Raw genomic sequence first — 12852 nt, 5'->3', positions numbered from 1 at the left:
TAACCTACCCTTCATGTAAGATGAGGGTGGCTGTGGGCCATGCTGTTAGACTGTTTGAGTTACGTTTTGGCCACCCTAGTGATAGTAGACCTATTTCCTTGCTTGAAGATGCTTTTTGTTGGTACGCAACCCCCAGAATGGTGCTCCAGGCTGTTGTTTTGCTGAACATTCCATCTTTAGGGTGAGATTTAAAATCCACATCCTGTTCACTTGTGGTCATTAAAGATCCAGTGGTACTTTTCACAAATGTTGGGGTGTAAGCTTCATCATCATGGCCAAATTCTGGCTCTGGTATATACTTTTTGCCTCCCGTAATTCCCACGAGAGTTTGTTAGCTCTGTGGTGCGTTACTTCTGCCCTAATCATGTGTGTTGCTGTAGGATGTGTAAATAGCTGCTGCGGTCCACCCCAGAAGGAGCAGCATTTAATTTGAAGAGAAAGTAATCCCTGTGTATGGATTGTCAGTTTGTGGAGTCTGTAAAGTGTTTGGGCTATAGTAATATGTAGTTACTATTTTCTATAATGTTTTTCTTTTTTTTCTTTTTATTTTTTTTCCCCCCTGTGGCAGGGAGATGGAGGAGAAAGTCACTCTGCTTAATGGGCCAACCAAACGACCAAGGTAATGATTTGAGCATGTATTTAAAGAGAGATTTGTAGAGAATAGCTCCCTACCTAGTAATTTTGCTGAGAATGCTAGAGATGAGGCTGTGACATTCTTAATGGAGTGTTATAGTTAGAAAAACTTTAAATGCTAAAAACTCAGGGAGGGTGCAATTGTATGCTCATCAGTGTATGAGGCTGTAATCCGACTCCCTCTTTTTAGGCTCATCTCAAATGCAAAAGTGGGACTTTCTACTATATGTGGGGAGAGTGTTAAGTGGATCATTCCGTCTCTAGGCCAAATAGGGAAGGTTGTCATTTGCTTGAAGGGACCCCGTGATTATTGGCAGATAACATGCAGCTAACTGATGTTGAAGCAGCCAGTGGGACCCAGTTCAGAAGAGCAGGAGGTGTCCTGTGTGCATCTCAGTTCCCTCAGTGTACATTGTTATGTCACTTGGCTTGGTGAGTGGCCTAGGGGAAAGGGATGGGGTATGGGGGAGGCACTGCTTGGACTCTGAGGAGGCTGCCAAATGCAGCCTATATCTGTCAGCTACCCATCCTTCTCCGTGGAGAGAAGGTGTGATGTCCCCACATGCTTGGCTGTTTGTGGTAGTCTGGGATCCATGGACAGTGTGAGAGTTGGTCCTGGCCTGTATCTGGAGGGTGTGATCTCTGACTGGTATTGGGAGGGCAAATGAGGTAGTTACAGTGGGTTTCTTGGCCAGATAGGGAGGGTAGTCAGTATAGACTGGGCTCTTCAGACCATAGTGAAATGGGGGAGATGCTGGGTCTACACTGTGTTGAGGGTCAGATGTGAGATGTTGAGCTCTGTGGCACTATTGATGGTTGGATGAACTGCAGAATGGTCAGGTCACTGGCCCATATGTGGTGGGTGGGTTGTGATTCATCAGTTTGTGGTGTAAGGGAAATTGTGGGTCTGTGGCCCATTTTAGTAATGTAGATGGAATAGGGTGAGTGTTGATGAGGGGGCAAAGCTAACACTGGTATTTTCTGATCTTTAAAGTGTGCAACTTTCTATAAAAGTTCTGTTAGCAGCCTTTTGAGGGTGATACATTCTGAACCCTAACTCAGCCCTAATGAAGCTTTTGTTGGATAATTCCTTTGTGTGTGTGTTAAGTTTGAGTGAAAGAGAGTGTCTTATACTCAGATAACTCAAAAACAGTACTGGAGCGGTAACTCAAGTTAGCTATGGTTGTGGTGCGGAGATGAGCACAATTAATTGAGGTGTGGTGGAACAGTGAAAATTACGACGAATAAACCATAGTTTTTAAGTTAAATCCCATGGCAGACTCACATTCCTAGAGACTAGTTTCCACTTTGAGGCATTTGAAAATGAGGACAACTAGATTTTTTTAAAATGAGGTGAGGTGTGGTGGTATTCATAACAGTCATCAAGCACTCCAGGACAACATAATCACTGCCCACAGGTACCAGGCTGCCAGTGAGGAATTGGGCTATTCATTTTAATTTTGTGACAGTTTTTCATAAAACAGGGTATGTGCATAAATTCTTTCTTAATCCCAGCTAATGAGCTAATCTGTAGCAAACAATTTCTGCAATAAATGTAGCTGTTTTTCTGCTGGTGAATTATCAAACAGTTTGATTTTCACACATTGATTATTTGAAAGCATTGGCTCAGCTCTGTGTTTGATCCTGTTTCAGTCCATGTGTTGCTCACAAACTACTCGCTTTGACTGTGGCTTCCATTTTGTGATCTGTTGTTTATGAAATAATTGGTCACCTAAGTTATGTAGCGTGTTTTTATTCCTTGATTGGATGTCTGAAATTCTGTTAAAGGGAAACTGGAGACTGAGGTGGCCATGTATTCCTTTGTGTATGTTTGCGTGATTATTTGTGAATCTTTCACTTTCGGAGCACTCTTTCGTGAGTACTCATGAGACCTTCACGTTTGGCAAATACCAACTGTCATGTCAGTGTTCTAAATGTCATTAGATTGGATTCTGGTTTTTATTTGAATGATTGTTGGAGGCTCCTTTTTCTACAGTACTGACCCAGCTGTGCTCCTGAGCATATTAGAACACTCCAGACATTACAGTCTCTGAGGAGAGAAGAGTTTTTGTAAAGAAAAACCCACTAATGTTTGTGAACAGCTGCAGCTCAGACGCAAGCAGTCCAATTCTCTTTTAGCTTCTCCTCTGTGTGGGGACCAGAAAAAAGGATTTGGGTTGAACAGTGTTGACAGTGGTCATAGCTTCATACTAAGATCATTTGTGTTCTGGGGGATGTTATATAGGTCGAGCACCGTCAGTGAGACACCAATTGCAGTGGTGACTTCGCGCACTAGTGAGGTGTATGTTTGGGGGGGTGGGAAGTCCACCCCCCAGAAGCTGGATGTCATCAAAAGTGGCTGCAGTGCGCGCCAGGTGTGTGCCGGAAACACTCACTTTGCTGTGGTGACAGTGGAGAAGGAGCTCTACACTTGGGTGGTAAGTGAGCCAAGCAGAAAGAACTTAGGAAGGCAAGGAGGCCAGGGATAGAAGATTTAAAAGTTAGAGTATCCAGCCATAGGTCAGTTTATCAGTCTGTTAGAAACAGGAGAATGGAAGCTCAGGAAGGAGAGAGATTAAATGTAGACAGGTTTGGGGATTGGATGAAGTAGCGGAAATGGTTGGAGGCAGCCCCTTTGGGTGCTAACCTAAACCTCTCAAGTACAATATTTTTTTATGGTGGGGAGGGGGTAGGGGGTCAGAAGTTCTGCTGTGGAGTCGGGTGTAGAAGTGCTGCTGATGTTACCCAGAATTGCAGCACACCAAAGGGTGGTAAGTTAGGGACTGTGGCATGGTGCCGTGAGCCAAGTATCCTTTCTTTCTCTCCCTAATCTCAAAGTGCAGTGTCAGTCTTGTACTATTCCATTGGCCTGTATCTATTTTTGGAGAAGGGTTTTCAGAGACCACATGGAATGGGTGGGGAGGGTCCATTAGAATGCAGGAGTCACTGTGCTGAGTGCAGAAACCGTGGCCTGACTGGATATAGGTAGGACTCTGAGTACTCTGCAGCAGGCTGGTTCCAAATTCTGCAGCAAGGGCCTCTTCTTTCAGTGACCAAGCTGGAGACTGCCGCAGCTTAAGGTAAATGGAAAAATTGTTTTATAGTGAATTTTAAAATAATTCACTTTTGTTTCCCCTGTTGCTTTGGTATTAAACTAAACAAATGTATCCTACACCTACATTTTCAGCATTCTGCAGATTTTTGTATTGACAGCACACAACTGCAGCACAGAACCTGTTCAGAGGGGAAGGGGAGGAGCAGGAAATGTTGATCATTGAATAGGGGCTAGGTCTCTTGGGGAGGGAGGCAGTTGGTGATTATCGGACAAACACATTCACTACTAAACCCATCAGTGAGATCATTAACATTGTTGACACTCTAATTGTCATATTTAGGTTTCAGCATCAACAACCCATCAAGATGAAAGGGGAAATTCAAAATTTTCAGGGCTATTGTTTCAGTCTTTCTGCAGACTCAGGCAGACGTTGCTACATCAGTGACGCTTGTTTCACACGCTTAAGGATTTCTTTGCACTCATAAGCATTAGCAGTGTATATAATAATGAAAGCTGAGATCCTTGAGCACTGTTCTGCACCAATGAGCATATCCTGCAGCATAACAGATTACACAGGGCCTTAGCCATATAATGCACCTGTCCATTTGAGTAGGCATGGGAAAGAAGAGGCATTCCTTCTTAACTCTTGTGGCCATCAGCTGATGGCCTGAAGCCTGATTGCTCCTCCTAAGGGCATAATTAAAGCTACCTGAAAGCCCAAGGTGGTATTTAAGTGGCATTTGTATCATACTCCACTGAAAGACCAGATGTTTCCCTAGGATAGGGTAGCCAAAATGCTTTCCCTTACTGTTTTCTCCTTACTTCCTCATTCTCAGGCTTCAAGGGTACTGACAGTATCCCCCTGAGCTCTGGACATGCATCCTTACCAGGCTTCTGTGTATTACAGAATATGCAGGGGGGCACAAAGCTGCATGGCCAGCTGGGGCATGGAGACAAAGCTTCATACCGGCAGCCAAAGCGTGTGGAGAAGTTGCAGGGGAAGGCTATCCACCAGGTGTCCTGTGGGGATGACTTTACCGTTTGCATCACAGGTGAGAGATTGATTGGGTGGCATGAGGAGAGACCCTGGTCTGCTGCACAGTGGACCAGTCAGCCTCCAAGACCAGATCAGCAGAGCAACTTTACCAGGCGAAAGGCTACACTTTGGCTTTCTCTGAGCTTCTCAAACAAGAGGCCTGCAGGTCCCAGCATGCAATGACCCATCTTAATATGAACAACTAGGTTACATTTCAGGCAAAGACTTTATAATCTCCTGGGGCCACTCCTTTGTATTAAAGATGAGGGTGACCACAGGGATCAGGCTCCTTTGGCCACTCCACGGGAGGCTAATAGGCAGCCTGATGCAAGCTCCGTATGCTGTCTGAGTTTGCTCCTTCTTCTATGCAGATGAAGGCCAGATGTATGCCTTTGGCTCGGACTATTATGGTTGCATGGGTGTTGACAAGGCATTTGGCTCTGAGGTCCTGGACCCTCTGCAGCTGGACTTCTTCCTCAGCAACCCTGTGGAGCAGGTCTCCTGTGGAGATAATCACGTGGCTGTTCTGACCAGAAACAGAGAGGTCTACTCGTGGGGCTGTGGGGAGTATGGTATGTGCAGTCATGTCACATCCTCTTTCTGGGACCTGTTCCAAGCTTTGGAGGCCTAGGGAAGTCAGACACAGTATGACCCTAAGAGGGAATGGAAACACATCCACTTTTACTCGCAACTGGCAGGATGGTGGCTACGATGCTGTTATATAAAGCAGGGAATGGATGAGGGCTGCCTAGGGCATCTTGGAGGCCAAAAATCATCTAGTCGTTCATGAGGTTTTCTTTCCAAATTAGATTGAGAGATGAGGAATGAACCTTTGGGATTTTACTAGGAAGTTGGGAGGCAGGGTGGTTTCCCCAGGAATAGGTACTCTGCCTTTGGGACAGAGAGTTCCCTGTGAACTGCAGCAGTGCACTTTGTCCTTGATGAATAGAAAGCAGCACTGTTTTCCCAAAAGCAGAGCTCCTGGCTTTGGGGGATTCTGCTAGGAGTGGGGAAGGACAAGGGCATATCCCAAGTACAGGCCTTTCAGCCATGGAAAGATTGTGCATTCCTGTTTCTCACCATAGTCTCTCTGCTGACACAGGGCGCCTGGGTTTGGATTCGGAAGAGGATCACTACACCCCTCAGAAGGTAAAACTCCAGCTGCCTCCTTCTGAAACACCTCTCAGGCATTAATCTGGGCCCAAATGAGTCACTGTTTTTGAAAATTTGCTGCCTGACTTTGTTTTTCCCAAGGCACTGCAGAGCTTTGAGGATTCCATATTCACTTATTCCCTTCACCAATCACTGGCACTAGATTTAATGGCAGCTATCAGTCTGTCTGAGATGGGAAATATAACTCTCAAAATGGCCAAGCTAGGGTGCTCCCCGTGCCTTGTGACTTCCAACTTCACTGCTCTGAGACCTCCATGCAAAGACAAATAATGGCAAGTGCTGAACTTGACAAGAAAGTCCCGTAGAAGAGGAGCTTCCTGAACTATTAATACCAAATTCCATGCCCCAGATCTACAGAGGAAAATTGCACTTCTCTAACCTACTGGAATTCTTTGAGTATTTCACAAAATAATGGCAAAAGGAAAATGAGTTGATATAACTTGTCATAAATTACTGGAAATCCATATAAAATCCCTCCTAAAAGGAGTGGGAGGTGAAGTTCTATCATGGGTTAGAAACCAGCTAAGAGACAGAAAACAAAGGATCAATTTTCTTGGCAAGAAGTTTACTTGGAGGCTCCAAGTCTTACTTGATGTATTTATTAATGATCAGAACAGGTGGATTAACCCCCATCTGTTTAATTTTGCAGATTACGCAAAATTATGTAGGTTAGTCAATAGTAGAGAAGACTGTGAGGCACTCTGGAACCTCACATGGAACCAGCAAGTTTGCATGGCTAAAATGTTTACTGTGATCATTTTCCCCCACTCACTACAAAGATCACTCCTCACCATCTTTTCTTTACCAAAAAGATATCGTGTAGATCAACAATCCCCTGATCTTTCATACTTGTTCTTACTTCCCCTACACTGTGTGTTATTCTAATTCAGTAAGGATCAGATGTTTACCTTAAATAGGAAAGAAGATGCAGAAGGAAGAAAATCACATGCTTTGGGGATAAAAGCCAAATTCTGATAGTGCTTAATAAGTGACTGCCCTTATGGAGTAATAACAGTTACTAATGCAAAATACCATTAAGGTCACAAGCTTGGTAGGATTCACTGTAGGATCATACGTTGATATGAATGGGCTTCAGGTCATAAAACCAAACTAATTGTCAGGAAGATGTAACTTCCCGGTGGGCAGTTTATTCTGTTATGAAGTTTCTTACGCATTCATCTGAAGTAGCTTGTACTGGCCATTGTCAGGAATAGGACCTAGACTAGAACCACTGCTTTGATCCAGTCGAGTGTTTCCTGTGTTCTCGGTTTCGTCCTTGGCTTCTGCTCTGTATCTGTCAGGTCTTTGATTCCTGGCAATTATGTTTTCAATCTAGGTGGATGTTCCAACGACCTTGAACATTGTCTCAGTCCAGTGTGGCTGTGATGGGACTTTCCTGCTGACCCAGACGGGCAAAGTGCTGGCATGTGGACTCAACGAGTTCAACAAACTGGGCCTGAACCAATGCACGTCTGGGATCATCAACCATGATGTGAGTGCATCTGGTGCTCCTGTGCCTGCTCCCAGGGTTTCCTAGAAGATGGGGAAGCAGAGGTCCCCCAACAATGGCAAGGAATTCATCACATGGGATACGTCCATCCACTGGATCCCAGCTCAGAACTGCAGGGGGAAGGGAAATCCTAACGCACCTGCTAGTATGATGAGAGGCAAATCATTCCCCAGCCTCACATCTGCCAGTGGGTTCAGTTCACTTCTGTGGTGATAAAACAGCATGTTAGCTGCATCTGGGGCACTCATACAATGTAAGTGGAATCTGAACCTGGCAGGAATTGCCTGCCTTCTTGCAGGGCTGGCAGACCCAGCACTGTCCTCTGCCCAAGATTGCATAAATAGATCTTGGCTGATGAATGTGCGTGATGTGTATGTCCCTGGGGTGCTGGCTCTGGGCTTTACCTGATTATGTCTGGTCTCTTCCTTCAGACCTACTATGAAGTTCCCTACACCACTTCCCTTACTCTGGCCAAGCAACTCTCCTTCTACAAGATCCGCACCATTGCCCCAGGAAAGACGCACACAGCCTCCATAGATGGTGAGACCTACTCACAGTGCAAGTGGTATTGGGGAATGGCTCCACTTCCGCACTCCCAGTTAGAGGAGCTAGTTGTCCCCAGGGATAGGCTTTCACTGTACATGTCACTGGCTTGTATGCTGTGTTTGGAGTTAGTAGGATACCATTTGTGCTGGTCCTTTAAATCAGCTCTATTCCATTTCATTTCAGCTCCACTGAGCAAAGTAGAAGCTCATGAAGCCCCATCCAGTGATTGTGAGCCGAGTGCTGACCCCTGGGCACTGAAGTTTTTAGATAGGGTCTCAGCTCCCTTTGCCACTGGCTGTCAGTTCCTGGAGCAGGCATGAATTTCACATTGTTCAGCAGCAGCAATATCAGAGCTCGGTTCAGCCCTCCTAAAGGGAGGAGAGGCTTGTGGATGGAAAGGATAATGCCTTGGGAAAGGCTGACGTTCAGCTTTAGAACCTGATCAGGCACCTTGGTTCCTCCTGCCAGAGCACCTCAGTTAAGGGACTGGGCAGAGTCACGGGATCCAGAGTCAAAGGTGCGAAGCAAAGAGATATTGGAATGGCTGGGGGATTTTCTTGTGTTGAAGCAATTATCACTGGCTAATAGTCCCCTTCCAGCATGACCAAGTTCTTAGCTGAGTCCTTTTTGGTCATGGGCTGTTGCTGGTAATTCTCTCTGCCTGCATGGCTGCTTCCTGTCTTGGGTACCTACCATGACTCTCCTCATTCCTCCTCTCAGAGCGGGGACGCTTGCTGACCTTCGGCTCCAACAAGTGTGGACAGCTGGGTGTTGGCGACTATAAGAAGCATCTGGGAATTAACCTGCTAGGAGGCCCCCTTGGGGGTAAGCAGGTGATCAGGGTTTCATGCGGAGATGAATTCACCATAGCTGCTACTGACGGTGAGTGGGCATTTGTGGGGCTGCAGTGGACTCGTCCTGTGGGCTGGGTCTGCAGAAGTTCAACATTTGGCTCCCATCTAGCAATGGAAGCATTTCCTGTATCTTCTGCTATTCAGGGCAGCACAGAAAGGCTGCCATCTTTGCAGTTAGCCCTGGCACAGTCAGACTCTGAAAGGCTGTGACTGGAACAGGGAAATTTTCCCCAATTGGTGCCATATCAGTGGGGTAGGGCAGCACAAAGCTTTAGCTAATGCTGTCCATAGGCTACCAAGTGGTGGGCTGGAGACTAGCTGCTAGACTTCACTACACACAATTTTAGCCTTCCAATGGCTAGTTGGTAGCAGGTGGACTAGACGCCCTGTCTGTCTTGAACCAGAGTAGCTATGGTAAAGAAGTGAGGTGTGGTGGGGCCCCTGGAAGGGTAATGAGATGTTTCTAAGTTCAGGCTGATGGATCAGTTTTTTCCTAGATAACCATATCTTTGCCTGGGGCAATGGTGGGAATGGACGTCTGGCAATGACACCGACAGAGAGAGCTCATGGCTCCGATATTTGTACTTCATGGCCTCGGCCCATTTTTGGGTCCCTGCATCACGTTCCAGATCTGTCCTGCCGTGGCTGGCACACCATTCTCATTGTTGGTGAGTGTGTTTCAGAGACACGGGCTGTTCCAAGGACATTTGTTGTGATAACTCAGTACTCACTAACATGAGCTTACTGGGAGAGAGGGTCAAGATCACTAGCAAGTTCATGTCGGTCCTAGTACTGGAACACTGGTTTTGTCCTGTTTTGATTTGTACCACCTCTGTGAGAGCCCTTTACCAAAGGGATATTCTTTCTTTCCATAGAAAAGGTGCTGAATTCCAAAACCATCCGATCCAACAGTAGTGGCTTGTCCATCGGTACTGGTGAGTAATCAGCCCTGGGTAAAAGCCATGTGGTCACTCCACAGCTGGGGTTCCTGGGCAGCAGCAGCTTTGATGCACACCGGAAAGGTTCAAACATGTGCAGGGTCATTTCAAAGGGCTTTCAGAGCCAGTCATTACCCATCCCACCGTCACTGCTTCCTGCCTTCACTGGGCTTCCTGATCTCCTTCCCTACTGAGGCCAGCTGACTGCCTCCCTCTCCAGTATTGTAGTACCTGTGAGGAGCATGATTATAGGAGGTTACTTGCCTCAATTAGCACAGTGCGACATATGTCTGCTTAGGTGCAAGCAAAACCAGTCCTTATTAACCAAACCAGGTTTCAGCCCACTCAAACCCCCTAGAATTGTGAGATCTGAGAAAACTAGAGCAGCTGAAATTTCTGAGGAGCAAAGACCTCAGGTCCTTGCAGGAGGCGCTGGAGATAACAAATGTGAGAGCCAAGCAGCAGAAATGTAAACGTCTGTATACTCCATGTTGAAGTCCCCGCCCAGCAGAGGGCTTGCAGATTGAGTTAGACTGAGTGCAGACAAGAAGGCACATGGTCTGTGCAGGGTGGTTCTATTATTTTATCTAGTCACCATGCTATCTAGGTATGAATTATGGTATCTGTGTCCAACTGGCTCAGGCCTTTGTATTTTTTCAGACATGGCCCTTTCACCAATGAACTGTGAGAGTGGATGCAGTTGGTCCTGTCACAAGGTTTCAGTTCTATCTTTGCAAGGCCTCAAAGAAGAATGTAAGGGGCTTTAAATAAAGAGAGGGAGGCCAACTAGTGCACAGGATGAGGAAGGGCCAAGCCTAAGGGGAAGGATCCGAACAGCATGGAAGAGAAGTAGGAAGAGATGGAAGCAGGAGCTGAGCTGTGTGGGGCCTTTAACATGAGACGCTTGAACTTGATGTGAAAGGCAAGAGGAGATCAATAGAGGGAGGTGATATGGTGACAGCTGCTGGAGGGGACACCTCTGGCAGAAACATTTTGGATGGACTGAAGGAGGGCAAGATCAGAGGCTTCTGGTAGGAGAGCTGGACAGTGTGGGGTCTGTCTAGTTAGCTTAGCCTGGGGTGCCAGTGGTTCAGTAACTCTCACCAAAGTGGCAATGACCTCATTACCTTTCAAACAGACTGTGTTAGAAGGGTTAGGAAGGCAGGGCAGGCTGATAGGATTGGGCTGGATGCTTGTGGAGGTGGTGGGACTGGATGAGTATCTACAGAGATGAAGACAAGGAGATAGTGTGTGTGGGGGGAAAGCAGTCAACACTTCTGTCTGATCAGTCTAGGCATTTATCATCAGTGTCCCTTTATGTGACAGGAACATATGAACATAAGAACGGCCGTACTGGGCCAGACCAAAGGTCCATCTAGCCCAGTATCTGTCTATCGACAGTGGCCAATGCCAGGTGCCCCAGAGGGAGTGAACCTAACAGGCAATGATCAAGTGATCTCTCTCCTGCCATCCATCTCCATCCTCTGACGAACAGAAGCTAGGGCCACCATTCTTTACCCATCCTGGCTAATAGCCATTTATGGACTTAACCACCATGAATTTATCCACTTTTCTTTTAAACACTGTTATAGTCCTAGCCTTCACAACCTCCTCAGGTAAGGAGTTCCACAAGTTGACTGTGCGCTGCGTGAAGAAGAACTTCCTTTCATGTGTTTTAAACCTGCTCCCTATTAATTTTATTTGGTGACCCCTAGTTCTTGTATTATGGGAATAAGTAAATAACTTTTCCTTATCCACTAATAACTTAAGGAAGCAGCTTGATGGACAAGGAGGTGATTACCTATCTTAGAGTCACCCAGGGACTTTGGGGTTGGGAGAGATGGGGCCAGAAAGCAAGACTGTGTGGCAGAGGGTCACTTTTGGGGAGGGTGGCATGGTGTTTTATGAATTACATAGCTGGAAGGAGACACAGTCCAGGCAAATACTCAGCCTCAGGGTTCTGCAGTTAAAGTAGCTTCTAGGGGGATAACCTCCTCTTCTCTTTTATCTGCCTCATCTGGGATCCAGCGCCTGCTGCATTCCCTGAAATGACAGAGCCAGTGAAATGTGTAAAGTTGCTGCTTCTCTTTCTTGTCTGCCAGTGGCTCAGAGCTCCACAACTGGTGGAGGAGAGGAGGAGGAAAATGAACGGGAATTTGAAACCCCTGATCCAAGTGGAGGCTTTCGGGGAACCATGGAAGCAGATCGTGGAATAGGGGGCTGGGTCAGTGCAACAGAGGCCATGGGGGACAGCAATGCCGACAGCAGCTCCTGCCCTGGCTGGCTGCGTAAGGTAACAAACTGCCTCATGAATTTATCTCAAATCCCAGGGATCACGGTTAAGGGAGAACAAGCTGCCCCTTTTTCCTCAAAGAGCCCAGGAAGAGGAGTCCAAGAGGCTTCTCTCTAAACTGTCTGCAGCCTTTCTTCTTCCCCACCAGAGGGCATAGGAGATGTCCTTTTCACCAGATTGGCATCTCTCTGCACTTCTTGTTCTGTGGTAGTCCCTGGATTTAGACACACAGCCAACACCACTGGTTTGGTCAACTTAATGTACCCTATCTACACCCACACACCTCATACATCATTTGAAAGCTTATCACGTCTGCTTTAAGATGAGGTACAATGTGGAGCCGTCAAGTGTTGCCATTACCATAGAAATGGGATAAACAGTGACACCAAAATGACCATGTAACAATGCAACAACTCGCTGGTGCGGCACCTCCTGCTGTTGTCCAGGGAATTAGCTTTTCCAGCCTTGGAGCGCCCTCTGCTGGCCGGTGTCCCACCTGTTGCCGGCCCCCGTGTCCTTCCCAGACCCCAGTGCCCCTTTACCTTGGGTGCTGCCCCCTGGCAGTACCCCCACAGATCTGGGTCTCCTCTCCCTGAGGAACCCTTAACCCTCTATCCCCACCTCGCCTCAGTCTATGGCTACTGCCAGTCTCCATCTAGCCCCCACTCACTGGGGCAGACTGCAGTGTACAAGCCATTCATCATTGGCAAAGAGGGGGTTTGGACCTGCTGTCTTTGCCTAACCCCTGGGCTGCCCCCTGCAATCCCAGTACCTGGTTTGGCCTTGCACAGGGCCTGCAGCCTGGGGAGTTGGC

General features: G+C 47.0%; 1 protein-coding gene across 4 annotated transcripts in view; it reads left to right on the top strand.

Moving 5' to 3' along the window:
* Positions 1-12852, top strand: part of NEK9 (NIMA related kinase 9) — a 36760-nt gene that overhangs the window by 16401 nt on the left and 7507 nt on the right. For all 4 annotated transcript variants that reach the window (XM_032802060.2, XM_032802061.2, XM_032802062.2 and 1 more), the window contains 11 exons: positions 569-619; positions 2879-3071; positions 4596-4740; positions 5096-5296; positions 5827-5873; positions 7234-7389; positions 7839-7947; positions 8674-8835; positions 9305-9475; positions 9683-9742; positions 11848-12038. In XM_032802060.2, the coding sequence (XP_032657951.1) occupies positions 569-619; positions 2879-3071; positions 4596-4740; positions 5096-5296; positions 5827-5873; positions 7234-7389; positions 7839-7947; positions 8674-8835; positions 9305-9475; positions 9683-9742; positions 11848-12038 (1486 nt within the window). The remainder of the gene's footprint in view (positions 1-568; positions 620-2878; positions 3072-4595; positions 4741-5095; positions 5297-5826; positions 5874-7233; positions 7390-7838; positions 7948-8673; positions 8836-9304; positions 9476-9682; positions 9743-11847; positions 12039-12852) is intronic.

This window comes from Chelonoidis abingdonii, chromosome 4, assembly GCF_003597395.2.
Source record: "Chelonoidis abingdonii isolate Lonesome George chromosome 4, CheloAbing_2.0, whole genome shotgun sequence".
In the NCBI taxonomy this organism is placed as follows: Eukaryota; Metazoa; Chordata; order Testudines; family Testudinidae; genus Chelonoidis; species Chelonoidis abingdonii.
The sequence above is the reverse complement of the archived record's forward strand: the minus strand, read 5'-3'. Positions and strand labels throughout refer to the sequence as shown.